The sequence below is a fragment of the Tamandua tetradactyla genome, chromosome 11 (assembly GCF_023851605.1).
Source record: "Tamandua tetradactyla isolate mTamTet1 chromosome 11, mTamTet1.pri, whole genome shotgun sequence".
Lineage (NCBI taxonomy): Eukaryota > Metazoa > Chordata > Mammalia > Pilosa > Myrmecophagidae > Tamandua > Tamandua tetradactyla.
Genome location: NC_135337.1, coordinates 15012922 through 15039973, shown reverse-complemented (window position 1 = coordinate 15039973; position 27052 = coordinate 15012922). Strand labels below are relative to the sequence as shown.

The 27052-nt window shown below is 40.2% G+C and overlaps 1 protein-coding gene across 4 annotated transcripts in view; it reads right to left on the bottom strand.

Moving 5' to 3' along the window:
* Positions 1–9845, bottom strand: part of VAV3 (vav guanine nucleotide exchange factor 3) — a 380746-nt gene extending 370901 nt beyond the window's left edge. The window contains exon 1 of one of the 4 annotated variants that reach the window (XM_077120069.1): positions 9597–9845. In XM_077120069.1, coding sequence (XP_076976184.1) covers positions 9597–9800 — 204 coding nt within the window. In that variant the 5' untranslated portion in view covers positions 9801–9845. Of the gene's footprint in view, positions 1–7451; positions 9500–9596 lie in introns of those variants that run through there. The other 3 variants (XM_077120068.1, XM_077120070.1, XM_077120072.1) reach the window with 3 other exon arrangements.
* Positions 9846–27052: the final 17207 nt, after the last annotated feature.

Here is a 27052-nt window from a genome sequence, read left to right as displayed (position 1 = left end):
CACATTCAGATATGCCAGCAGCCTGGCTGACAGGAAAACAGTTCACTTCAAATGTAACTGGTCACATTTCTCCATTTTAAGACCTCAGTATTCTTGATTGGGTCTGAAACAACCAAGCTGTTCTTTAAAACTCATAGTAAGTATTAGTTTACTTTTATAGCTTCAATACCTGAAATTTCCCTATACTTGGTTCATTTTAAATGTGACTCTCTTTTGGAAATTAATCAAGGAAACCTAAGAGTCATTAATCAAATAAATAAGCACAAGGCTATGGGGCCAAAGGATAATCTACTTAGACCCTCAAAAACAAAGTCAACGGCAAAAAACCACACTCATGCCAAAAAACATGAATATCAATTTAATGATTCAGCATTTATATTCATTTCATATGCATATTCATATCACATTCATCATAAACAAATGAATATGAATGCTGAATCATTAAACAGATATCTCTTTTAGCCTCCAGTGTCTCAGAGCAGCTAGAAGTAAAAACCTAAAATTCTGGAATTGTACTGAAATATGTTCTACCACTAACTGTGGTGCTGTGCTTTGAAATTTATTGCTTTTTGTATATATGTTATTTTTCACCAGAAAAAGAAGGAAAAAAAGTTGATTGTGGTGGTAAAAACAATATGGAAGCCCTCTAGCCTCCTAAATCTGGAGCAGCTAGAAGAAAAACTATGAGAGAATCGTATGGTAGCCCATGACAAACTCTGGGATCTGTCCTGTAACTACCTGTTGAAGAGTACTTTGAAAACTATTGTTTTTTTATTTCTTTCCTTTGTATATATGTTATACTATATAATAAAAAAAGTTAAAAAAAAAAAGCATGGATAAAATACTTGGTTAAAGATACAAAACAAATAGCAATTTAGCAGACTAGTTAAGGCTGTGACCTAAAGCAAACTGAGATTCCTAACTTGGCACCACCAGTAACTACCTGTTAGTAATACTAAATTTCCTTAAGCTCAGAACAAGCATTTCCTTTTCATTTTTTAATGAGATGGACTGTGCTGGATACATCTTATTTTAAAAATTCATATAGATATCTTTGAAAACATAGTAAACAAAAAGTAACCATTTTCAGTCATCAAACATTTAAAAAATGCCTATTAGGTAGAAGTCTCTGTGTCAATTTCTAAAGATGCATATAAATGAACAGCCTATCCCAGCTTCAGGCAGATCACGGCATGGAAGGGCGACAGATAAGTACAGAAAAACAACAGTGCAAGGAATGCTATTTTCCACTTATGCAGACCCTGAAGTGTGATCAGCCACACCACAGGGAGGATTTGGGAAGCCAACACACAAATCCAGTCTTTAATCAGACAAATGAGAAAGATTATATCTAATATCACAGAAAAATGCAACAGTTGAACAGTTCATTCAAGGAACTGCAGAAAGCCAGAAGTATGGAATGGAGGGGAGCCTTGAGAGATGGAATAGGACCAAATCATGGGTTCTTGCATGCCTACTAAGGAATCTGGATTTTATTCCATTGCCATCTGCAACCATTAAATAGTTATGACCATTAAACAGAATGACTGAACCCCCACCACACAAGTCAAATCCTAGGAGCCCTTAGTCACGCTCCATCATACCCAATTTCATCAGCAAGTCTCATGACTTTACCTTGAGAATATATCCTGAATGAGATAAGAGAAATAATAGCATATGTGCAGGCAAATAGGAAAGATCCAGGACAGCATGGGAAGAAAAGGTGAAGAACTGGCTTGTGCCAGGAGCACTGAAAATTCATCCATAAGGGGGATGTCATCATCTATGAATCCAAATGAGGATGCTCTCCTCTCATTCTGTCTATTTTCTTGGTGGAATAGGCAGAAAGATCACCAGGTGATAGAAAAAATGGTGGAGGAGGTGATGGAGGTTTGAGGAAAGAAGAAAAGGGTCGAACAACCCCTTGGGAGAATGTAGGACAGTTCTCAAGTGTTTTGGTCTCAAGATCTCATTATCCTCTTAAAAAAATTACTGAGAACCTCATCAGCTTTTGTTAACGGAGACTATATCTATCCGTATTTACCTTATTAGAATTTAAAACTGAGGAATCTTTAAAACACAAGAATATACAAGCACAAAATTCCATTGGCCATCACAGCAGTAACATCAGCGATGTCAGGTAGCCTTTGGAAAACTCACTGTACAATTGTAAGAAAATGAGAGTGAAAAAGGCAAAATGTCTTAGTATTATTCCGAAAATAGTTCTGACCTTGTAGACTGCTTAAAAGCCTCTCAGGGAATCCAAGAGTGCCCACACAATACTTTAAAAACCTCTCGTCTAGAGCAATGCAATCAGATGATTGGGCAGCCTAAAGTACCCACTTGAGGTTAGGAAGCATGAATTTAAAGTGAGAGTCGTCAGTGTAGTGCATGTCTTTCTCCACTCAAGTTCAGCAGCTGAGTTGCAGGCAGGGGGCAAGTAGAGAGTTGGATTTAACCAGGGTTGTAGTATACCCAAATAAGTCTGACAAATCAATGAAAGGGCAAGGAAGTAATTACAATGACTGGCATTTAAGCTAGGTAAAGAAAAAAGTGAAGACCTGAAGGCAGTGGAGAGAAGAAAGGACCAATGAGTTCAAAATACTGTTGCACTTTAGGTATTAGAAGTAAAAGCTATAAAGTAAATGGTAGCTAGAGAGTGGATGATTGATTGAGAATATAAAGGTAACAGGTAATAACTTTAAACTCAACATCCAAAACTGAATGTCCCCTTTCCCTCCAAAATGTGTTCCTCCACTATTTCCTCCTCATCACCCAAGGTCATTCAGATACTTTCCACTGTCATTGCATCTAAGGTTCCAAAGTCCATTCCAACTCTTAATTTCTCTTTAATCTTTTTGTTCTTCTCTATCCCTCTACTCCCACCCTTTCTTTGTCTTGCTCTCACTGGCTCACCATCTCTCGGGTGACGTACAGGAGCAGTCCTTCTCCTATCCAGTCTTGCCCCATCCAATCCATCCTTTGCTCCACTGTGAATGGCCCTTCTACAATGAAGTCTGCTCATGTGCCCTCTCATTCATCCTTCTAGCCAAACATTCATGAAGTGATTAAAGGAATGGAGGAAAGGATGTAAAACAGGAAGATCTAGGCTATCAATAAGAATCTGGGATTCATCAAAATATGAAAGACAGATAAAACCATGGATATAATAGATGATACAGGAAAGAAGATGGGAAAAGATATCTGAGGAGAAAACCCCCCAAAATGTTAAGGAATGTTTTGATAAACAGAAGCTGGCAAAGGAAACCAAGAAGGAATAGTAAGAGTAAGAGAGAACAGAGGAATATGTTATATGATAAGATTTACCAGAAAAGGAAGTTTCAGGAGAAGAATGGTCAATAACGTCAATTGCCACAGAGAATTAAAAGAAACGGAATAAAAAGAGTATTAGGAAATCATTGGTGATCTATACTGGATCAACCCCATTTGCATTACATGATGTAATTTTTCCTAGCTTTAAAAAAAAAAGACTTTCATTTTCCTCACCCTGGCAGCTATGGGTCTGTATCTTCCAAATAAAGTTTCAGTACTTTAAATCTTTGCCCGAGGCTCTGATTTCTGAAGAACTCAGGTTAAAACAGCAAGTACACAGACAGAAGAAAATGCTAATGATGCTTTTAAATACTTTACATGAAAAATCTAAACAGCATGGAGCTTATGTTTATAGATTATCCAAAAGAGTACTCTAACAAATTGCACAGTGGCTCTTGACTTTTGAAAAGAAAGATTAAATAATGACACTATTGTGAAATGAATGACTAAAAAGGCAACAGAGCGCACCACTTCTTTTGGACAGTGACAGCTTTTCTCCTACTCCATTAGTATAATCAGTAATCTGTACATAACACCACCTTGTTTGGAGGACAGGGAGTGAAACATGTATATAGAATGCACACATTAATGCTAAAACTAATATAATCACAGTACCTTAAAGGAATGTATGCTTATGCATGGCAGAAATATAATTTTCTCTGCTTAATTAAAAAAAAGTAGTAATAGCTTCAAAATCCAATGGGTGTCGGTAGCTTGGAAGGAAATCCTGGAGACAAGAGTGGTGCACTCTTTTAGAAACGCTACTTCAATAACAGTTGATGCTCAATGGACAATATCAGGTGAAAAAAAATCATGGAAAGCAATGGCTTTGAGTTGAAATGGGATTCAGGAGTTGTACTCTGAATGAAAAGAAGTTTTAGGAATACATTAAATATATTCCACTTCATTTTTTACATAAATACATATCCATCACATATTTTTCATACACATATACATATATAACAAGAGTGGCATATGATAAAACCTATCTCAATGTTAAAGAATGCTTTAACAAAAAAAAAAAAAAACCTCCTTTTGACCTCTTCTCCCCTACCAACCACTGCCTCACTTTTTTGGCTCTCCTTACAGCAAAGTTACCTCCAAAGAGAGGTCTCTACCTGCTATCTCAATCCTCTCCTCCCACTCTCTTGAACCTTCTCCAATTGTGTGTTTGCCTACCACATCACTAAACTTTCTTTTCAAGGTCACAAGGAAATTTATAATGCTTCATACCATACTGAATTCTCAATCTTCATTTCACTTGATCTATCAATAGCATTTGACATGTCTGATCACTTCTTCTCCTGGAAACACTTCACTCACTTGGTCTCCTGGACCCACACTGTGCTGGTTTTCCTCCTACCTCATTAGCCATTCCCTCTTAACTCCTTTACAAACTCTCTTCATCTCTCTCTCCTTAAAACATGGCAGGCCCCAGGGCTCTACCCTTAGACCTCTTCTCTTCTTTCTATTCTAACTCCCTTGATGATCTCATGCTGTCTCATGCCATCTGTGCCCTGATAACTCCAAAATTTACATCTGCATCTTTGACTTCTCCAGCTGCTTGCTCAGCATCTCCATCCAGATGTCTACTAGGCATTCCCAACATAACTAGCTTCAGATCTTCTGCCCCATCTCCCCACATACACCCCAAAGCTATCCTTCCTCCAGTCTTCTCCATCTTGGTAAGAAGACAACTCCATTATTGCAATTTCCAGGTCAAAAATCTTGAAGTCATTCTTGGCGTCTCACTTATTATACCACTCATGTGATTCCATTAATAAATCCCAGTTGCCTCTGCTTCCAAACTATATTCAGAGCTCAACTATTTCTCACCATCCACCATACGGTCACCCTGGCCAAAGCCACCACCACCTAACTCTTGCCTGAATGACTGAATTAGCCTTAGTGCAGCCATGTTTGCTGCTCTACAGTCTACTCTCAACACAGTAGCCACAGCAACCCTGTTGAAAAGGGAAGGTAGGTCATGTCACTCCTTTGTTTAAAACTCTTTGTTGACTCTCCAGTTCTCTCAGAGTGAAAGCCAAAGTCTTTACAATGGCCTACACATCCTAAAAATCTGGCTCCCATTTTGTCTGACCTCATCTCTACTACTCTTTGCCACAATTACTCTCCTCCATCCAAACTAGCCTTCTTGCTGATGCTGTAGTATGGCCAATTTGGTATTCCCTCTGCCCAGAAAACTCTTTCTCAGACATCCATATTGCCTTATTCCCTCACTCCCCTCAGGATGCTGCTTAGTTGTCACCCTCCCCCCGAGCCCCCACCCTAGAAGGCTTTCCTGACCACCCTCTGTAAAACAGAATCATCATTTACCTCTAATCCCTTACCCAGCTTCAAATCTCTTCTTCACACATTATATTATACAGTCATTTATTTGTTTATTGTCCATCTCCCCCGCTGGAATGTAAACCACATGAAAGCAACTTCATTTAGTTTGTTTACTGCTCCATGCCAGTGTCTAAAACAGTGCACAGAATGGAAACACAAATAACTGTTGAAGGGATCCCTGAAGCCTGAAATAAATTCATTTTAAGACAATTCGAAGTCTCCCAATACTGTACACAGTGGTCAGTAAACTGATCAGATATATTGCTCTCATCTTAAGACACAGCATAAAACAAAAGTAAAATCTAACAAGATTAAGATAAGCTCATCAGTGGCAGACCTTTGACTGGTTATAGGGAAATGAGGGTGTTCAGGGAGACCCTTTATCCATCAGAAATGATAATGAGTCCATAACCTCTGCCCTTCTAAAATGCACCCCCTGCTCCTCTAATCACAGGTAGCCTTTTCTTCCAGAATCATTTATTTGCTTATGTCCAGGATAGGACCCTGTTTGGAAGAAAAATAAATTTGTCTCCTATAGACAGACATGAAATTTCTTAGATTTTTCACTGAACATCTGGATTTTATTGAACTTTATAATAAAGGCAATTGTGAAATGTATAACTACATGTGATTAGTGTTTAATTCTTTAACCTATTATAAATAAAAACAAATAAACTCTAACAGATTAAAAAGGAAAAACTCCATTATTTGACAACATGTACTGAATTTTGAACTGAAAAAGACGGTCATCTTAAAAAGATGGCTAAAAATCACAGCCAGGAATGACAATAAGTATGCAAACTGGGATCTCATTTATATTTCTATTTTGGAGAATAATCAATTAACTTATTAAGAACCCAGATTCAAACCTGTAACTGACCAATATATGTAGAGGGCTTTTTTTTTTAATTCAAACAAAGCAGACAGCTAGCAAATACAAAGAGAATGGAAGAACACCCATTCCTTGGAGAAAAACACTCAAAAAAGGCTGCTCATTTTATAGCCTCTTTCAGGAAAAAAAAACAAGCAATAAGCAAAGCATCAATAAACTAAAATTTCTTTTGTCAACATCTGATACAATGGTCCCAAAATGCCACAAATGTTGAAGTGCATGCTTTTAGGTATTCCCCAAGAACCAAGAAGCAATCAAAAATAAATCATGTGCTATAAGAAAATAGTCTATTTCAAATTAATAGTTTCAACAGAAACTACATAAAACAGACAGACTGACTTACACACAGCAAAAAGCCACAAGTACAACTAATGACATTTCTAACTTCAGAAAAGCAAATTCTGCTGGGATACTTTGGAACTTACTAGATTACTCGGTACAGCTCTGTATGGTACGAATAGAACAGAAGCAGCTAGAACCTTTTCCTACAAAGAGATACAGTAGTAGAAATATTTAGGAATGTCAGCCCTGAGGAACATGTAGGAATTTGCAATTGTTTTAAGATTTAGTTGCAATCTATTATTTTTATAGGTTTTTTTTTTGGGGGGGGGTGCATGGTCTGGGAATTGAACCCAAGTCTCCCGCATGAAAGGTAGTGGCGAGCATTCTACCACTGAACTACTGTAATCTATTATTTTAATATGACAATATCAGAAAAAAAATTTTAAGTAATTTTGCAAATAGTGAACATTCACGAAGTGCATCACTAAGTACTGGGCACTGTAGCCATGTTAAATAAATCAACTTGTTTCATTAAACAACTCACTAAGTATCATTTAAGGATTTAATGATAACCTATATAATACAAACTCACCTGTTCAGTATTCAGCTGTTAGCAACATTACCTCTTGGCAACGTGGCCAAGAACCAAGAAGCAAACAAAAATAAATATCACCATACTCAAGTACTAGCCTTCCTGGATTCATTTCTGGGAGATGCCTTCACTTGTAGCCCACTGATGTAGAAATTGCTCTGATTTGCGAATCAGAAACCCCAGGATGCAGATGACTTGAGAAGTGAAAAGCACAGAGGACTTAGAAAGGTCATTTTGACTGTACTATTTACCTCATCATAAAATTATAGTTTATCTGATAGCCCAGTAGAATAATTCCTTGAGGGCAAATATCCTGTTGTGTTCATCATAATAGCCCCGGAATGGGACAGAGCTCTCAGAACATAAAATGTGCTCAATTTTCATTAATGATGCTTATAATGACAATCCTTAGTGATCAAAAAAGGTCAAATTACACCTAATATATTCTCTTCTAAGAGAAGAAAGAGCAAAAGCACTTTCAAAAAGAATGTCATCCACCATTAACATTCAAAGTAAAGGTTTGAGGATTTAAAACAAAAAAAGAGAGAGCCCCCTCAGCTGTCCAGAAAACTTGATTATTGAGAAGAACGTAATCCCTCAGGGTTCCAGGAAGCGGAAGTTTCAGGAAACGCACACAGCACTGCTCTCTCCGCTGGGAGGCAAAAGGCTTAAGACTCAGGGCTGTCTCCTGAGGATATTAGCAAGGTGGAGAATGGAGATCTAGGGGGTTGGATATAACCAACTAGTTCCATACAGAACTTTGATTTGGACAGCAGCTCCCAATGCAAAGGAAATGGATGTGAAGAGTTAGGACATCTCTGAAAGGGGCCACGGAGTTAGCAATCAGCACCTAGATTTATGGGAGAATCTGAAATAATTTACCACACTTTTTACCCAGGTACAGCGCTCACCAATTATAGGCTTGTTCTTTCTTAGGGACCGTCAATCAGCAGATTGAAGGCAAAGGGGCAAGGGGTGCCCTCAGAATATGATATACAGAGGGACTCCGATGAAACACTGACACCGAAAATGTAACACGATTGTGTGTGCTCTAACTTTAAATACATAGTTATTAAATCACATAAAGCCACTTTGTTCTTAAAAGGCACTGCTCTGGTGGCTAACTAGCTAAGGCTCTGTATCATAAAGGCTGGGCCTGAAACTTGTTATGGAAGGGACTCTTTCCTCTCCTAAGTCGAAAGTGCCTTTTACATTGTGAAAGAGAAAACAGAGGTGCTGAATCTTCCTTACCATCTTTCTGCACTAAAAGTTTCCGACAGGGCCAACAAACTATTATTCATACTGAATTCGGACTTTTGAACTGACTCTAGGGTATAACCAGTCCTCCGGAGTTGCAATTTTTTTTTTTTAACCTTCAAAGGTTAAGGCAAGGTTGCAGCCACCTGAATACAGAGCGCTGAATGCAGGCAGGCGGAATCTCAAGCTAAACTTCTAGTTTCCTGTGGCGGCTGAGACTCGCTCCTTCTCACATGGTTTAAGACCTGTAAATACAACCAACTAGCTTGCCAGCTGGCCACGAGCTCAAGGAGGAGCTTTTACGGGGAGCCGCTGTTTTCTGCTCCCTCTTCCTCCCCCCTTGTGACCAGTGTCATTCCCGTACAGATAACGGTACCGGAACGCCCTCCACTTCCTAGAGTCCTCATTTATGTTATGGTTCCTCTTTCAAGAAAACATGGGGACAAAACGTAAAACAACAGACCAGACTAAAATCAAAATTAGCCCATCGTCTCGCTTCATCTCTCCCGATTGTTATTAGAAAGAAGCTGGATCAAATTTCTTTACCCACCCTCTAGACATCACACGCCCCCCAAAAGTAGGTGAAGGGCACCCTAAAATCTTTTTTTTTTCCCGCCTTACAAGAGAGCTTTTACGAAATGCTCAGACCACCTCCGGACGCACGGCTCTAGCATTCGGTTAAAAGAGCGAAACCATTTCCAGTTAAGGGATAAAAAAGCCGAAGGGATTCCCCAAAGTCGAAGGCTGGGAGGCAAGGCAAGCTGAGCGCACCTAGATGTTTGCATTCACACAAAGAAATTAGCGGGATGATTAATGGGACGTGCCGGCTAGAGGCCGGGACGCGGTGGGCGCGGTGGGCACGGCGGGCGCCCGCGCCGGCCTCCTTACCTGGGACATCTGCGGCCTCAGGTTGATCTCCTTCAGGTTGATGGAGTGTGCCCGGAGGTTGTTGAGCAACTGGCAGAGCAGGACTCCATCGCGGAGGGTCTGCGCCAGGTCGAACACCTGCGCCGAGTCCCAGGTCACCCGGTGGTTGGCGGGCAGCACCTTGCAGTGGATGAGCCACTGCGCGCACTGCTTCCACGGCTCCATACCCGACGGCTCCAGGACGCGGCCCGCCCGGGGCAGGCGGCGAGGATGCGGCGGACGCCCACAGCGGCCGGCTCCTTCCCCCGGCGAGGGCTCGCGGGAGCCGGCGCCGCGGCGGGCGGGCGGGCGGGCTGGCGGGGCGGGGCGGGGGGCCGGGCGCCGAGCTCCGCTAAGGTCCCGGCCGGGTTCCGCCGCGGCCCGGCCGCCACTGCAGTGGGTCGCGCGCGCTCCCTCCGTGCGCCCCGGCCGGCTCGGCGGCGGCAGCGGCCGCGCACGGGCTTCCGACTCGCGAGCCCGGCGCCCGGCGACTGAGCATGCCCAGCGCGCCCGGCCGCTCTCGCCGCGGTCTGCGAGGTCCCCAGAGGCGCGGCTGCGAGCGCGGCGGCGGCCGCGGGCTCGGGGTTTGTGGCGCGGTGCGGGGAAGGCAGGTGGGGGAGGAGGGAGAAAGGAGGACGGGGGGAGCGAGGGGGCGGGGGCGACGGCGGGGATCCCAGCGCCCACGGGCCCCTACGTGTGCAGAGTTGACCCAACTCCAGGCGCCCATAGATTTTTCTCTCTGGGCGGATTCCCGGGTTTGGGGAGACTGCGGTGGATCGTGGGAATATGTCGGGGTTCCTGTTGGGAACCCCTAGACAGCGAGCGCAGTTAAAAAAAAAAAAAAGTCTCCCAGGACCGACAGCTTGTTCATTGGGGCTCCCGGATTTCCCAGAAAAATGAAGACAGGGCACGGAGCATCTTGAGCGAGCAGTGCTAAAAGTTTCCGGTATGATCGCCCCCTCTCACCCATTCCCATTCTGTCCCCTTAGTTATCTTCCTACACAGAATGATCTTCCTTCGGTCTCTTCCTCCAAGTTAGTTGCTCGCAAGGATGTTTGTACACCTTAAAAGTGTGTGACAAGACTCCCTCGGTCTCCCCCGGGTCTACTTCGATTTGAGGTGTTTTTCACTTAGAAACGGTTTCCCTCTGTCCTCTGGCTCTGAACCGTTCTCCATCCTAGCATTTCTGGCCCTTTGGGGGACCCGACAAGAACCTGCCGGGGAGGAACCGGCGGGTGAAACGCCCACGGAGCCCTGGTGGCCAGACTGCGCCTGCGCAGATGACACCGGGGCTTGAGAGCCCAGGGCACCAACCAGAGGCTACTTCTGAGGTGCTAAGTTTGGGGAGCCTGGGCCAAAAGTTGGGGTACCCTTGCGCCGTTTGGAGCAGTGCATTCGCTTTCCTTAAAATAAAGCTTGGGGGGACCTCTGACCCAAACCTTTCACTCCCAGGGTACAATGCCACTCAAAACCTAAAATAAAGTATGCATAGCAAGATGTTGTCATGTTGAACTCTTGCTGTTCTGGGTAAACGTGGCTCTTGGTCACCTTTTTGCGATGTATTCTTTTAAAATTTGAAAAGAAAAATAAAATACAGAATCTAGTTTGGTGGGAGTTTAGATTCTTTTTAAATTTTACTATGACATGTCTGTATTAACTCAACAAATTTCTTTTGCTAACCACATTAATTTTATAAGTAGGCCAAAATGTTACTTTTAAAAGGATATGTAATCTGGTAAGGACAGGGACTGCATCCCTTTTCACTAGCCTGTGACAAGCTTGGCACACTGGGTACACTCAGTGTTAAACAGTAAATCAGCTTGAGGATTTCCTTTCCTCACATACCTTCGTCCCCAGCAATTTCCTCTTGTGTTCAGTGTGTATTGCATCAATGGAAAAATGTTTCGTAGACCATAATTTTGGCAAATAAATCATACTAAACTTTACATACCATCTTTCAAAACAAAATCCAACCATCTGAATCACCATTTAAACAGGGTCCTGCATGAAGAAAAAATAAATCGGAAAAAGTTTCTTTAAAAAGGAAGACATGGTTAACTGAAAATATGACTTCTGTTTCAGGTAGCATCAGAGGGCCCTTGAGTTTTGTAGGACATTTCCAGAGACCAGATTATACATATGATATGTGATACCAGAAGACAGGCCTAGCTTTAGAGTCCGGACACTGCTACTTTCTGGCTAAATGACTTTGAGCAAATTATCTAACGTGTCTAAGCTTATATGTACATTGGGGAAATTGACATTTATGTTATAGGGTTGTAGACAGGATAGAATGATATTCAAAATGTGGTTGTTATTCAAAATGTGGTCGGTGAACCAGCTGCATCACCTAGGAGCTTTTGAGAAATGTAGACTCTCAGGCCCCACCCACCTCAAACTTAATCAGAAACTGCATTTAAACAAACTCCCCAGATAACATATATGCACATTAAAGTATGAAGCATATCTGATATAATGGATAAAATGTATGTTGCCTGATATTTAGTAAGAAAGACCCCATAAACATTACCCAGTGGTAGCTATTTTTTGTTTACAAAAAGACAGCAATGACCAAACAAATGCCATAGCCTTCTGACAATTCTTATCTGTGTGTGTGTGCATGTATAAAAAATATTATAATAGATATGACTTCAAAGCATAATGTGTCTCTAATATAGTATACCGGAGGAGGGATAGAAGGGCAAAAGGGAGATATATGCAAGGCCTAGAAGAGAAAGAGGCTAGGGGAGTGCAGGGCTCTTCAAGTAAACAAGGAGCTAAGGGCAACAGGTAACCCTGGTAAAGATGGTAAGATGTCCAAAATTAGGGCAACAAAATGGCAATGGCTTCTCACCCAAGCTGTCAACCACAGTCCTTTTGCTTTTAAAAGTCTTACTACCTGGTGATGATGAGTAGAGAGGGACTTAAATCTGTCAGTGGCAACTCCTTGGTGGTCCTGGACCCCAGAGTTCCACTGAAGGCCATTCGCTCACATGTGACATGGGACTTCAAGGCCCCTCCCATGGTCCCATTGCCCCCGTGGCATGCATTAGCGCTGGGGGCACATCCATTCTGTCCCACTTGCTGAATGCCCACCATGTGTTAAACACTCTGCTAGGCGCTTTACATGCGTTATCTGCAAGTCAGAGGATGCTTCCCCCACTCTACAGATAAAGAAACTGAAAATCAAAGTTGTTAAAATTTTGCTTCTGGTCAGAGAGCTATTAAGAGGTTGAAATTGATTTTGTCTCCACATTAATGCTGTTTCTGTTCAGAGCTGCAGCTCTTCGCTGTAATGATTACCTTAGCGATTTGTAATTACTGGTTTAAACATCTTTCTCCATGATAGACTGAAACGCTTTGAAGTCAGGGATGGTGTTTTCCATCTCTACTTAAACCAGCCGTTGTCTCTGGGAGAATTCAGCAAAAACCTTCATCAAAATTCCAAGCCTGCAGCCCGCCATATGGAATTCGAGTCTTGCCCATTATCACAGTATATAAAATTTACATTATATGTACTAGATATATATATAATATATATTTATATGTATATAAAACATATTGGTTCCGTTTTCCTAGAGATGTCACTATTCATCTTTGAGTTCCCAGAACCATCCTTGGTCCTTGGCACACAATAAGGATTCAAATATTACTCGAATGCATGGATAAAAGGACGAATGAATGAGTTATGTTGCCCCTCTCTACTCTCTCTGCTCCCTCTTCTCAGTAGTAAACAGATCAGGTAGGATTCTCCGATTGTTCGAAACCTTCATCAAAATTCCAAGCCTGCAGCCTGCCATATGGAATTCGAGTCTTGCCCATTATCACAGTATATAAAATTTACATTATATGTACTAGATATATATATAATATATATTTATATGTATATAAAACATATTGGTTCCATTTTCCTAGAGATGTCACTATTCATCTTTGAATTCCCAGAACCATCCTTGGTCCTTGGCACACAATAAGGATTCAAATATTACTCGAATGCATGGATAAAAGGACGAATGAATGAGTTATGTTGCCCCTCTCTACTCTCTCTCTCTGCTCCCTCTTCTCAGTAGTAAACAGATCAGGTAGGATTCTCCAATTGTTCGAAAAGAGAAATCTTCATACTGAGAGGATTAAAGAAGATTAAAGAAGATTAAAACTTTTATGGGAAGTTCTTGGTGCCCCTGTTTCCCTCCATAAAGCCCTGAGAACAGGGAACTCTACTAATTTATCCTGTATCTCCAATCCTAGGAAGGAAGGAATGGGTGAATGAATGAACAAATGTGATGAACAGTGATGTAAACCATAAGATGATAGTAATGCTACAGGCAAGGCTAGAGCTGCGTTAATCATTTCTACATGTCACTGAGACGTATTCCTGCCATCAACAATGTCCACTGGAAATTCATAAAGTGATACTGCAGGACAGATTGACTTTACCCATATGAAGACAATGCAGGAATACCAGAAAGCCCCACTGTGCCACCCCATTAAAAACAAAAAAAACACTTCCTTACTCTATGTTTAAATGTACTTTAACAAGTAAGCCATCATTCCACTATTAAAAACTCTCCTGGAAAAGGGGCCACATATTGAGTTAAATTCATACCTCAAGCTTGAGATCAGCTAATGATAATAATAACAGCCACTGCTATTTGTTGAGTTTATTTGTTGAGTTCTTATTATGTGTTAGCTATTGTACTAAATGCTTTACATGCATGGTTTTATTTGATTCTCATAACCTCTCTGAGACCAGCACTATTATTTACTATTTCAGTTTGCTAATGCTGCTGGAATGCAATATACCAGAAATGAATTAGCCTTTATAAAGGAGATTTATTAGGTTAAAAATTTACAGTTCTAAGGCCATAAAAATTTCCCAATTAAGGCATCCAGAGAAAGATACCTTTACTTTGAAGAAAGACCACCAGCCTTTTGTACACCTCTGTTGGCTAGGAATGCGCATGGCCAGTATCTGCTGGTCCTTGTTCCCAGTTCCATTGTCTTCAGTTTCTGATTCCAGTGGCTTTCTCTCTAAGCATCTGTGGGTCCTCACTTAGCTCTTCGGGGTAAACTCTAGGTTTCATCTCTTAGCTTAGCATCTCCAAACATCTGTGTTGGTTCTCCAAGCATGTCATTCTGAGCTCTCTATTTCTGCCTTTCATTCTCTCCATACGGAGTTCCAGTAAAAGAATTAAGACCCACCTAGAATGGGCAGGTTCATGTCTCCATCTAATCAAAAGTTTCCCCACCCACAATTGGATGGGTTACAGCTCCATGGAAACAACCTAATCAAAGGGTTCCACCCATACTAGCTCTGCCCCCACAAGATTGGATTAGAATAACATGACTTTTCTGGGATGCATAATAACTCCAAACCAGCACATTTACTCTATTTTGTGGATGAAGAAACTAAGGCTAAGAAAGCTCAGCTATCTTTCCTACGGCCAGTCAGCTGGTAAGTAAGAAAGCCAGCCTTGAAACTGAAGTATCATGAAGCTAAGATTCACACATTTTAACCAGGAATATATATATATATATATATATATATATATATATATTATTTTATTTTTTTTTGCATGGGCAGGCACCGGGAAACGAACCTTTCCCCATATATTTTAATGAGCAGAGCAATCCATCCCTAAGAATAGACTCCAACAAGATGGCTTTAGACATAGTTCACTTTAAATACTCCTCACCTGGGTAGTACAGCTTTAAATTTTTATTTACATAAATGAAATTCCTACCTATTGCTAGTCAAATAGAAGAGAAAGAATAGCAAATGTATTCAGTCGTGTTTTCATTCTTTGTTTCTATTTTTATGATATCCCATTTTTTAAATGTTTTAAGACGTTTTTTAGGTACTCCATTTATTCTTTCCTGATTTAACTTTCTAGTTTTATTTTGTTTTGTTGTGTTTTCAGACTACATGACACTTTGAAATGCTGTGCTTTAGAAAACCTGTAGATATCTTTTTTGATCATCATGTCAAAACAGGAGTTGATTTTTAAAAAAAAGGTTGACCATCTTTTCTTGGAACTGACATGAAAATGCTAAAAAGCACCAAAATAGAGACTGAATATGCCTTATTAATCTCACACAGATGCACACTCACATACACACAAACACTCACATATTTCTGTATTATTGCTGATTATTTAGGCTCCATTCTTGCAATCTTCACAATATGTTGCCTATAAAAACATAAACTGATTTTTACTACATGCCCAAATTAAAAAGAGAAACTCACTGAGAGCACTGAAAGAACACTAAAAAATACATTAATTATTTCTGCTTCAAATTGTTTGGCTTGTTGCTGGCTACAGCTTTTAAGTTATTTTTCCATATTAGATTCCCCAGATTTAGGAAATAACTCATGTATTCTGCTAGCTTTATTTTCTCCCTTCACAGATTTCTCAGGAATTAAAATTTCTGCTTAGATCAGAATATCACATCAAGGTGTAAGAAAGAAAGAGGCAAGTCTAAAGAGAATTTCTCTGACAGAACAATAATAATTCAAATCGTTATAAAGAGAGACAAGGATGAACTTGGCAGCCCCAAAGAGAATAGTATAATTAGTTTTTATATAATTTAATGTTAGTACAATATAGGAAAATGAATCTTTTCAATAAATGGGAAATGATTGTCCATTGCCAGGAAAGTCATCCTGCCAATCTATCAACTATGATTTACCTATTCATTTAACAAATATTTATTTAGCACTTTCTAAGGCAAAAACACTCCTAAATTTTAGGTGGGTTTACCGGGTAAAAGTAAAACAGAGTTCCCAAATCTCTATATACAAACCTCATTATCACTACAAAGGTATGACAGATGGCAGAAAGGGGGCCTAGAGCTGATACTTTCTGTCAGTATCTTTTTTTTTCTTTCATGGGCAGGGACCAGGAATTGAACCCCAGTCTCCAGCACAGCAGGCGAGAACTCTACCTGCTGAGCCACTGTAGCCCACCCGTATTTGCCACTAACTCTTATGGCAGTTGATACTAAGCAAACTTACAAACAGGTAACAAGCTAGTTTTCCAAGAATTGCTTGGAACATAGATCCCTCCTTCTTAACGTCTGCTGTAGGACTAGAAGAGCAGCGGCTAAATGAAGTCTGTCACGTTCTAGAATCCTGATTTTTTTTTTTACATTCTATGTCCATTTAATTACTCAACTACCAAGAACCAGGAATAGCTTCTGGGGTGACCCTGCTCCCCAAAGTTAACACTGATGCAATTGAATGAGCAAAGAGTTGAAGACTTAATTAAAAGCTAAAAAAATAGTCACAGCCCTGACTAATTGAGGTAATAATTTACAATTAAGCCTCTCCCTCCACCCCCCATTCCCCTGCCCCCCAATCCCCACCTCCCCATCCACCAAGTATCAGCAGTCATCTCCAGCCCCGCCCTGCATCTCAGGTGAGTGTTCAGTAGTTGAGGGTCCCTGAGGACGTCAGTGATAGATATTCACACAAGAGCGGTGGCCTGGAACTCTATCTCCCTCACGCTGATGGGGAATTGAGTTACATGAGTCAAAGGGAATGAGATTTTGCTACTGCGGTCTCTCAGTGGCTTTCCTTTGGATCGATCTCTTATTTGAACGTGTCTGGCAAGATGTGACTGTTGGCTGGAATTTCTCTGTACAGCCGACTGGCTATGCACAAATAGGTGCAGCACAGGTGATTAAGGCCATTCACCTCCATTGAAGCCAGCAGCTTAATTTTTAGTAAAAGGGAAAGGAAGACACACACTGCTGGCCCAGAGCCGGAGGGTCCCTACCTCTGAAATGAAATAATGGGAAAAGTTTTTGCTTCTTAGCTGCATCCAGTTTGGACATTTTATGACAGCTGCCTAGGAATTACTTTTCTAATGCTTGTTGCATCTCTCACATTGAGAGATTCAACCTCAACTATTCTTTAATGTCTTGTGGCATATAGAAGATGGGGGTAATAACTTCATTATAGATTGAAAAGTATTTCTCATTTCTCTTTCCTATACAGAAACTAGTATCAGTGAAGAAAAGCAAAAGACTCAGCTCTTAAAAGTAATTTAATTAGTTTTAAGCCAGCTTTTATTACCCTTTTCCCCACCTTTCCCACCTAAAGATGTGGGCAATATTTTGCTCCTTGGGAAGTGGATCCAAAGGAATATTGGTTTAAGGATATTGTCTATTTCTGGTCTATCTTTTCCTCCATTTCTACCTAAAAAAAAAAAAAAAAAACTCCACTGAATAACCTGGAGAAAATAGAAGACTTGAATTCTGCTTTTCAAGGGGTCTTTCAAAAATGAGCTCAGCCCGGTGATTCATGTGCACATTGAAGTTTGAGTAGCGCTGCTGTGCCAGTGTTCTCACCAAGAAGACTGTAAATCACTTGCATGGGAAACACCTGAGGAACTGTTAAAAATGCAAATTCCTGAGCCCCACCCAGCCCTGCTGAATCAGAATCTGGAAACATGGGACCCAGGAATCAGCATTTTAATCAAATCCCCAATGGTTTTTATGTTCACCAATACCTGACACCCATGCCTCAGCCAATCTTATCAAGATCTAGTTGAGTCTTGGTGTTCTGAGTCCAGAATGAAAGCATTTGAATGAATCCTGTCTCTTGCCATTTAGGAGCTTATAAAAACACGGCTACAGTTGAACATATAAAGAACAAGCTATGGCATAAACCTAGAAGGATTATGTTATTGACTAATTCATAATGCATTTGACTCTCCCTTCTACACTTGTTCTGCACATGTTCCCTGAGAGGGGAAAGGAACGCTTTGTCCACATCCTTAAAAAAAAAAAAAAAGAGCTAAGTAATGGCCAATTTGCAACAAGATTAAAAAACTAAATTGGCATTGCATTCAAGTTACACACTGTGGCAAATTAGAGCAGCTGTTTAATAAATGTTGCCAGTGATATTAGGACTCATTTCCTACATGAGCCATCTAAGCCTTGCTGTGTTCCTGGCTACAAAACGTGGCTCTAACCTAAGGCAGATACAGAGCCAATATATACTAAGGGTGGGTGGGAAGCCTCAGCTAGGCTCAAGCATCTTCCTCTGCCCACATTAGACCCCTGTAAACCCAGGAAAAAAGCTTCCTCCCCAGGAAAGCCTCCCCTGACAATGGGTGCCAATCATGCCCTTACTTCACCACCACCTCCACCCACCCATCTCCAACGGTGTCATCTTTTCTTTCTTGTCTTATTTATATTGGTCTTAAGAGAGTTCCTTAAAGAAATACATCACTTAGTTCATCTGTGAGCTCCTAAAGCTCACTAAATATTTATTAAGCCAATGAATGTATGAAAGAATGGCCTCAGACCTTTTATTTAAGGACAGTGCTACCTCCAGTCTTAAGCTACAAAAGGTTTCCACTTTATTTCTGCATTCTTGTGCATATTTAACCTTCTGCTCCCTAGATTGTACAGCTTTCTCTTCAGGTCTGAAGATGAGTTTAAGAGCAGGCACAAAAGGATAAAGTGTGGGTGTATGGGATGGCGGCTGGAGGCAGGGAACAAATAAAACTCAGAAATGGTATGAGTCATCCAATTTTAAAACAGAATCCTTTCAAAAGTGCCAAAGAAGACAAAGTCTCTAGTGCAGTTGTGGTGCTAAATACCATTTAATTATTAATAAGCATTCGCTATAAGCAAAAAAAAAAAAAAAAACAGTGACTTTAGGAAACATGTTTAATAGAAGTCTCTGAATTCTTTTTCTACAATCCCAAATCATATTTCACTTACAGGAGGTAGAGTTTGTTTTTCAGAGTCATTCTCTCCATGATGCCTGAACGATACATGATTTGTGTGAGAGCCATAAGCCCTTCCAGCTGCTTAAAATTAGCTTAGTCATCAGTCTAGAGAAACTGTCCCTAAACTACCCTGATTGAAAGCAATTTGTTATCTCTAAGCACTTTAAATTAAATATATTGCAGTTCATTCTGAGAAGGGGTCAAATCACTTAGCAGAGCATGAAAAAGAGAGGACATGTCGGTACAATTCTTAATCGAATTCCTTCCTAAAGAGTCCCGGATTTGCTATTATCTTAAGCATGTATTGGACTCCTGATTATCAGTAAGGAACTGAGCCGCACGCTTTTACACATCTTATTTCCCTTACAAATGACCTGGGAGTAGAAATTACACCTCTATTTTAGGGTTAGGAAAAGGTGTAGAGGAGTGGAGCAATGCTTATAAAGCACGGCTATAAGAAAGATTCTAGAAATTTATCTCAAACCACTAAATTAGAACCTATGGGGAAGAACTAAGAATCTACTAAATCAGAATTTCTGCCTTTTCAGTTAGTGCTCTAGAATGATTCTTTATTACTATTAGTTGTTGTGTTAGTATTTTATTAGAAAAAAATTTAAACCTATACGAAAGTAGACAGAATCATACAATGAAATTCCATTTACCCATCAGCCAGCTTCAAATTGGGGGAGGGATATCTTTTCAATTATGCAGACTTTGCCCTGTTTTGCCTTAATTTTCATGCCCATTGAATGAAATATCCAGGCAATTCTTTAAAAGATAAAAATTTGTTAACCAGTTAGGTATAGTGACTTTCCTATTGTCACTTATCTGTGGAGCAGTAGAGCTAAGAAACAAATCCAAAATATCCAACTCCATGTATAGTTGGCTTTCCATTAAACCACAGCTGTATTCATTAATTTATTATTCGGTTCCTTTATATTCAAATAGCTCCATGTTGAGAACTAAAACATATATAAAGAAATAGAGAAAGACATTTTAAAAATACATACAGTGAGGAAGATGAGATGGACACATAAGAAATGATATTTCAAAATGGCATATGATCAAGGACACAAAAGAATGATGTGGACAGTAAGTGCTATAGTGTATGAGAAGGTGGAAATCAAAGAAAAATGAAATAGTGTTTTTTAAAAAACTCTTTATGCAAGAAGTAGGACTTGAAATGGACCTCTAGAAAGGAAGAACTTGCACATGAGGAATAAGGAGCAAAAACACAGCATTGGGAATAAACAAGTTATTTCCCCACCCCTGGGGTGGGGGGAAAGCAGCCTGGGGTCATATCAGGACAAGATCATGTCAATTCTCAAAGGCGAGATTGAATAGGAGTAATGGGAAGCCACTGAATTTTGAGTAGGAGAGAAATATGGTCAACACAGTAATTTGGAAAGAAAACTCTGACAACAATATGTCTGGGGAGGATAGACTTGGGAGGCAGGATGACCAGTGAAGAAGTTACTGCATTGACTCAGGTATCAGATGGAAAGGACCAAGACTTGAGAGATGTCTTGGAAGCATTTCATAGAATCAACTTGACTTGGTGGAGATGACACTGATGGATGAGTCAAAAATAATGTCTAGATTTTGTAACTTGCTAGTTAGAAGGATTGAGAAATACCAAAAGGACTTCTACTGAAGACGGCAGAATATTAATGGTGGGGTGAGAGTTGGTGTGAGAATGCTAGCGCTGGGAGTCATTAGCAGAGGGGATGGGTTGAAACAGTGATACATGGTGAGGTCATCAAGGGAAGGACTCACGGGGACTCCTCACAGCATGGTAAAGGGGTTGAGAGAGAAGAGCCAGAGGAGAAGTGGTCAGTGCAGCTATCAGCCACCCTGGGAGGGCTGTGAGCCTGTATCACCCCAATCAGAGTCAGTGGCCACCAGAGGATCATTTCAACATTAGCTCCTGTGAAGAAGCCATTTACACAATGCCCGGACTGGCTGTAAGCGGGCAGAAACCACTGATAGGTTGCTTCGATAGCGAAGTTAGGTCCAACCCTGACTTAGCCTTAAAGCATCTTTTAAATTTGGGCTTTAGAGGGAAAAAATTAATTAGTGGAAATAACCGAAACAACTCAATGGTGGCAAACTATTTCTGCTTCGTGAAATATTAACTTTGGCCCATTACACAAGTTTAACGCAGGTCTGGTCTTGTTGAACTGTGGTCTCTCCTCACCAGGAATCAGAAGAATTCTCAGTAGAGGTGGCTGGAGGCAGGTTTCAATTCTGTATTGGGGTCATTTTCCTTGTCTGATTCTATCAGTTTCCCTTCTAGGATTTCACATTGGTCTGTATCAATTCACTCATTTATTAAACAAATATTTATTGAGCACTTATTTTTTTCTATTGCTAGAAATTCAGTGGTAAGTAAGACAGACAAAAATCGTTATCATCTGACTTTACTCACTGACTAATGATTTATAAAAGTACACATGCAAAATAAAGCTCACTATTCTTAACTGCAGGAAATGTATTTGTGACCGCTGTTACTACCTTTTTGGCCATGTGCATTTGGAACTCCATTCTCCCTCTCAAAACTGCACTTTCTCTCCTCCCATCTAAGAACAGCATTCAACTTTCTGATTTCTAAGGAGCCTACGTTTAGCCAAATGTCCACAGCAGTCATGGCACAAGCCCCATCCCAGTTCCCTGAGCTGCAGCCCCGAAGACACCCGCCCACACTGGTCTCTCATTGCTGCTACATCTCTGTGTATTCTCCTCATTCTGAGGTCCCCATGACCCCTTTAGTTGCTCTCGTGCTGTCACCTGCTGGAGCAATTATTCTTACTCTCTGAGCCTCAGTGGAGGGCTACTAGAGAACGTGACACCCACCCCCAAGAAACAATCTTTCCCTTTGGGGTATCCTTTGGCACTTCTCCACAAACCATTTCCAAATTCTGAGCCAGCAGCATAGAACATACTTCACTTCTTTCCTTCCTGCCAAACATTGTAGGATACACTGTTTCTCAAACCAAGATAGGAGAGATTTTTGAGAAGGAACTGGAATTCAAGAGAACTTGGCTTTGGGGGGCAGAGGTCTCTGGTGCCTCTCATTCTCCCCATCCAGGTATTAAGAGTTAGAGCTAACACCGAAGACCTGGGTTCGATTCCCAGAGCCTGCTCATGCAAAAAAAAAAAAAGAGAGATAATAGAATTATTTGGGGTGCACGGGTGGTTCAGTGATAGAACGCTTTCCTTTCATGTGGAAGACCCGGGTTCAATTCCTGGACAATGCACCCAAAAAAGAAAGAAAAAAAAAAAAGAATTAGAGCTAAATATTTAATAGGCTTTTGAAAAACCAAAGCAGTGTCATTTTATTCAGTATGATTCTCTTTATCTGGGAAAATTAATTCTTTCAAGAAAAAGTGCAGCACTTAAAGTATTCCTAGCCAGTCCCGCTAATATTTTTAAAAAGAATGTTTCACTTTTGTGAGAATACTTTGTTGAATCATATACCTTTAAGAATATTTTTATTTTTTCTTAATCATTTATAAGCTATTTCCTTCATTTATTTAGGAAAACTGTTTAAACTATCTGTGCTGGTTTGAAAGGATGTATGTCCCCTAGAAAAGCCATGTTTTAATCTAAAATCCCATTTTGTAAAGGCAAAATAATCCCTATTCAATACTGTATGTAATTAGATCATCTCCCTGGAGATGTAGTTAAGAGTGGTTGTTAAGCTGGATTAGGGGAGATGTGTCTCCACCCATTTGGGTGGGTCTTGAATAGTTTACTTGGAGTCCTATAAAAGAGGAAACATTTTGGAGAATGAAAGAGATTCAGAGAGAGCAAAGCAGAATGACATAGCCACGAGAAGCAGAGTCCACCAGCCAGTGACCTTTGGAAATGAAGAAGGAAATGCCTCCTGGAGAGCTTCATGGAACAGGAAGCCAGGAGAAGAAGCTAGCAGATGAGATGGCGCCATGTTAGCCATGTGCCCTTCCAGATGAGAGAGAAACTCTGTGTTCACCAAGTGCCTTTCCACTTGAGAGAGAAACCCTGAACTTCGTTGTCCTTCTTAAATCAAGGTATCTTTCCCTGGACGCCTTAGATTGGACATTTCTATAGACTTGTTTTAACTGGGACATTTTCTTGGCCTTAGAACTATAAACTCGTAACTTATTAAACTCCCTTTTTTAAAAGCCATTCTGTTTCTGGTATATTGAGTTCTGGCAGCTAGCAAACTAGAGCACTATCTGTCTCTTCTTTTTAACCAACATTGCTTATAAAATTATAATCTTCCCAATTAAGAAAATGATGAATCAAGTCAATCCTAAAAGCTATTTCTGAAAACCTATTATTTTTATGCTTCAAAAATAATAGGGCTAAAAGTCCAACTCGAATAAATCTCAAATAAACGTGTGTTCAAAAGGAATATTTTCTTTCAAGATACAGCCATGAAAAGTAACTGGTTTGTTTCACTGAGGTTCTCAAGGGAAGAAGTCTTGTCCACAAACATTACACTTAATCTAGGGGGGGAAAAAAGCTGTTCTAGGTTTGAAATTTTGTTCTTTTGCTAATTTTTGAGGAGGTTCAAACACAATTTTTTTATTAGAAATTCATATGTCAATTGTTACTATATTTTATTTCACTTTCTGTCTTATTTTTCTCACACCTTTCATAAATTTGTATGATGAGGAAACAATTCTTCCGCTATCAAAACTACTTTTAATAAGAGAGAGATGTTATGAACTACAAGAGGAAGACATCAAATTGTAGATTGAATTTCAGAAAGGAAGAGAGAGCTTTCCTCAAAGGTGAAAAGAAAAAAATGTAATAAATTTTAAAACCTAAAAATCAATTTGGTAGTTCTCATGGGTTTGTAATAGTTCAATTCCCATAAAAAAAAACATGTTTTCATACTAGAATTTATAAAGTTCACAGCATGAGATACAAAGTTTTTTCCCCATAAAGAAAAGCCATGCTTCAAAGTCCCACCAACATATGCTGAAAGAAAACTTTTGTCAACATTAATTAACTTGCATTGATTTATTTTAGACACAGAGGTGTACCTTCAATTAAATAATAAATAACTATTTGATTATTTGATTATGAAGCACTTTATACCCAGAGGCTTTGAGGTAGAAGGGAAGTAATAAATTAATCATGCAGAACCAAGATTCTGCATTGCTATAACATGAATCTAACAAATTATCTCAAAAGATAATATATAACAGAAATTCATAGATGGCTATAAAGAATGTATAGTAAATTATTAATTAACATACTCTCTAAATAAAAGTGAATTTTGTACAATTTCTAGTTGAGCAATCATCATATCAGTTACCAACAGAATTGCATACATAATGTCTAAATTTCTGAATATCTATAAATGAAATGAAAAAAAAATGCTCTCCCTCTTAAGGTATCAAACAGTATTCATCAAAATCTTTTCACTTCCATAACAAACCGTAACAAAGTTGACATTCTTCTTTCTACAAAGGAATTTTAAGCTCAAAGTCATCATCTGTACTCTACTTCTGCCTTTCCCGTCAAGAAATGACCAATTAGTTTCTCTCCCACCCCCAGGCCAAATGGTTGCTTTTCTCAATATCCCATATCAGCCAAATACCGGGTAACGTTTTGCAGAAGGTATGGTCCTGAATGCCTCATGTGGTTCACACACAGACATCCACACTGGGCAGTGACATCTTTTCGTTGAAGAAATGTTACAAATCCTGGCAAGTGTCTGCCAAACCCACTAGACTGAAACTAGAGTCCTGGTCCTTGCTTCTCCCACCTCTGGCCGTGTGACCAGGCCCAATCTTTTGGCCCTTGATTTTTCTTGACCTACTAATTAAGTGAATTAAACTAAATTATTTCCAAAGTCCTTCCAACTCAAAATTCTTCTTCTAAATTCACCGATACTCTCTCCCAGTCCGCGAGGCTCAAAATCATAGGAGGACCTGACTTCATTGTTTTCATACAAAAAAAGAGTTTGTTGTTGTTTGTTTTGTGTTTTCATCTTACTTAGGCCTTATCCTCTTAGGCACAGTCCACAGCCTTGCTAAATTCATTCTTCCCGCCATATCATGTTTCATCATATTTCCTAGCCCTGAATCTTCAGTAGCTCCCTCTAGCCTAACTTACTAAAGACTCTTCATAAGAGACCCTAAAATGATCAATGTTAGGAATAATTTGGCCCCAACTCATCAACCAATCTTATTTTCCACTTCTCCACTATAGCACAGACCATTGGTTCATCTCACCTCCAACCTTTTATTTGCCATATTCCTTCATCTTGAAACTGCTCTCCTCCCACTCCCACCCCTAGTTTGTCAAATGAATACCTAAATACTTTCCAAACCTTTATTCAAGTACTCAAGACCTGCCACCTCCAACTAGCATGAGGCAGCAACGGGGAGTGGCTGCAGCCACCTTTGCTGAAGCCAGGTTGCCAAGGTCCCACTTCCAGGTTAGTCACTTGCTAGTTCTGTAACTTCTGATGTACGTAACCTCGCTGCACTTTGATCTGTAGAGTCGGGATAATGAGGACCTATTGCACTGAGTGTTGCGAAGTTAGTAAGATGAAATATAGAAAGCAGTTGGAACCATATCTAGCACACAGTAGGCATTCTAGAAGTATTTGCAATCACTATTACTCCACTGCCCTGCAGCGGCTTCAACAGTAGCATATATTTAGGCACATATATTTCAGCTTTCCTTGCTCCCTCACTTCTCTTCCTCTTGGCTAGTTAGAAAATGAAGGGGAGAGCAAGAGTGACGTTGCCCTCATTCCCCTGGCACTAAGCCTGTGTTCTTTCAAAATAGTCCCCACTGGCACAGAGTACTGTTCAAATTCCCACATCCACAACATGAGAGAAAAGTATGAAACTAAAGAGAACTGTAAAGATGATTAAAGGGTTGGAAAGTGATGATTATGAGGAAGGACTAAAGATCAAGGACTAGTCAGCCACTCCAGAGAAGAAAGGTTGGCAGTTATTTATATAAAGGTCTTCAGAGCACAGAGGGCTCTGGAAACCCCACTGTGAATTCTTGGCTGCCCGCTTTCAACAATAGCACCTAAAATTTCTACCATACCCTCCAGTCAGGGCTTCCTCCCTCAGTCCCTCTCCACGGCTGCTTTCCTGCTGTTTCTCTTCTTTTCCCCTGCCTGTTATTTGCATTATTCAAAATCCTTACTACTACCCCACACATTGGGGTTTACTAACCTTATGGGTGGAGTTATGTGAAGCTTATAGATAATTACATAAATTTCCCATAGTCGCAGAGCCAAGCGAGTACATGGCAAAACCGGGATTCAAATCTACGTCTGTCTCATTCCAAAACCCAAATCAGCCTCTGACACATGCCGCTCCCATTTCTCCTCACAGTTCTTTCCACTTTATCCCTACCGCTTCTCCCAGTCCTCTGGCTTTGCCCAGTAATGGACACATAGAAAAGATTCACTAAGTACTTTCTGCTTGAAAAGAAAGTAGTGAGAGTTTTAAATACTACAGTAATTCAAGGGAAGCTAGGAAATATTGTTCTTTGGAGGGTCAATAAATATTAATTAGTTCATTGACTCTCCTATTTGCAAGCCAGTTTCAGGGTTTAACAGGAGAGCAGCTGACCTGGCAACTTTACAGGCACTTTCCAGAACCAAAGGTTTTATACTTATATCAAACCCAGGGTGTAGAAAGTGCTTTAGCCAATAAAATGTAGTGGCTGAAG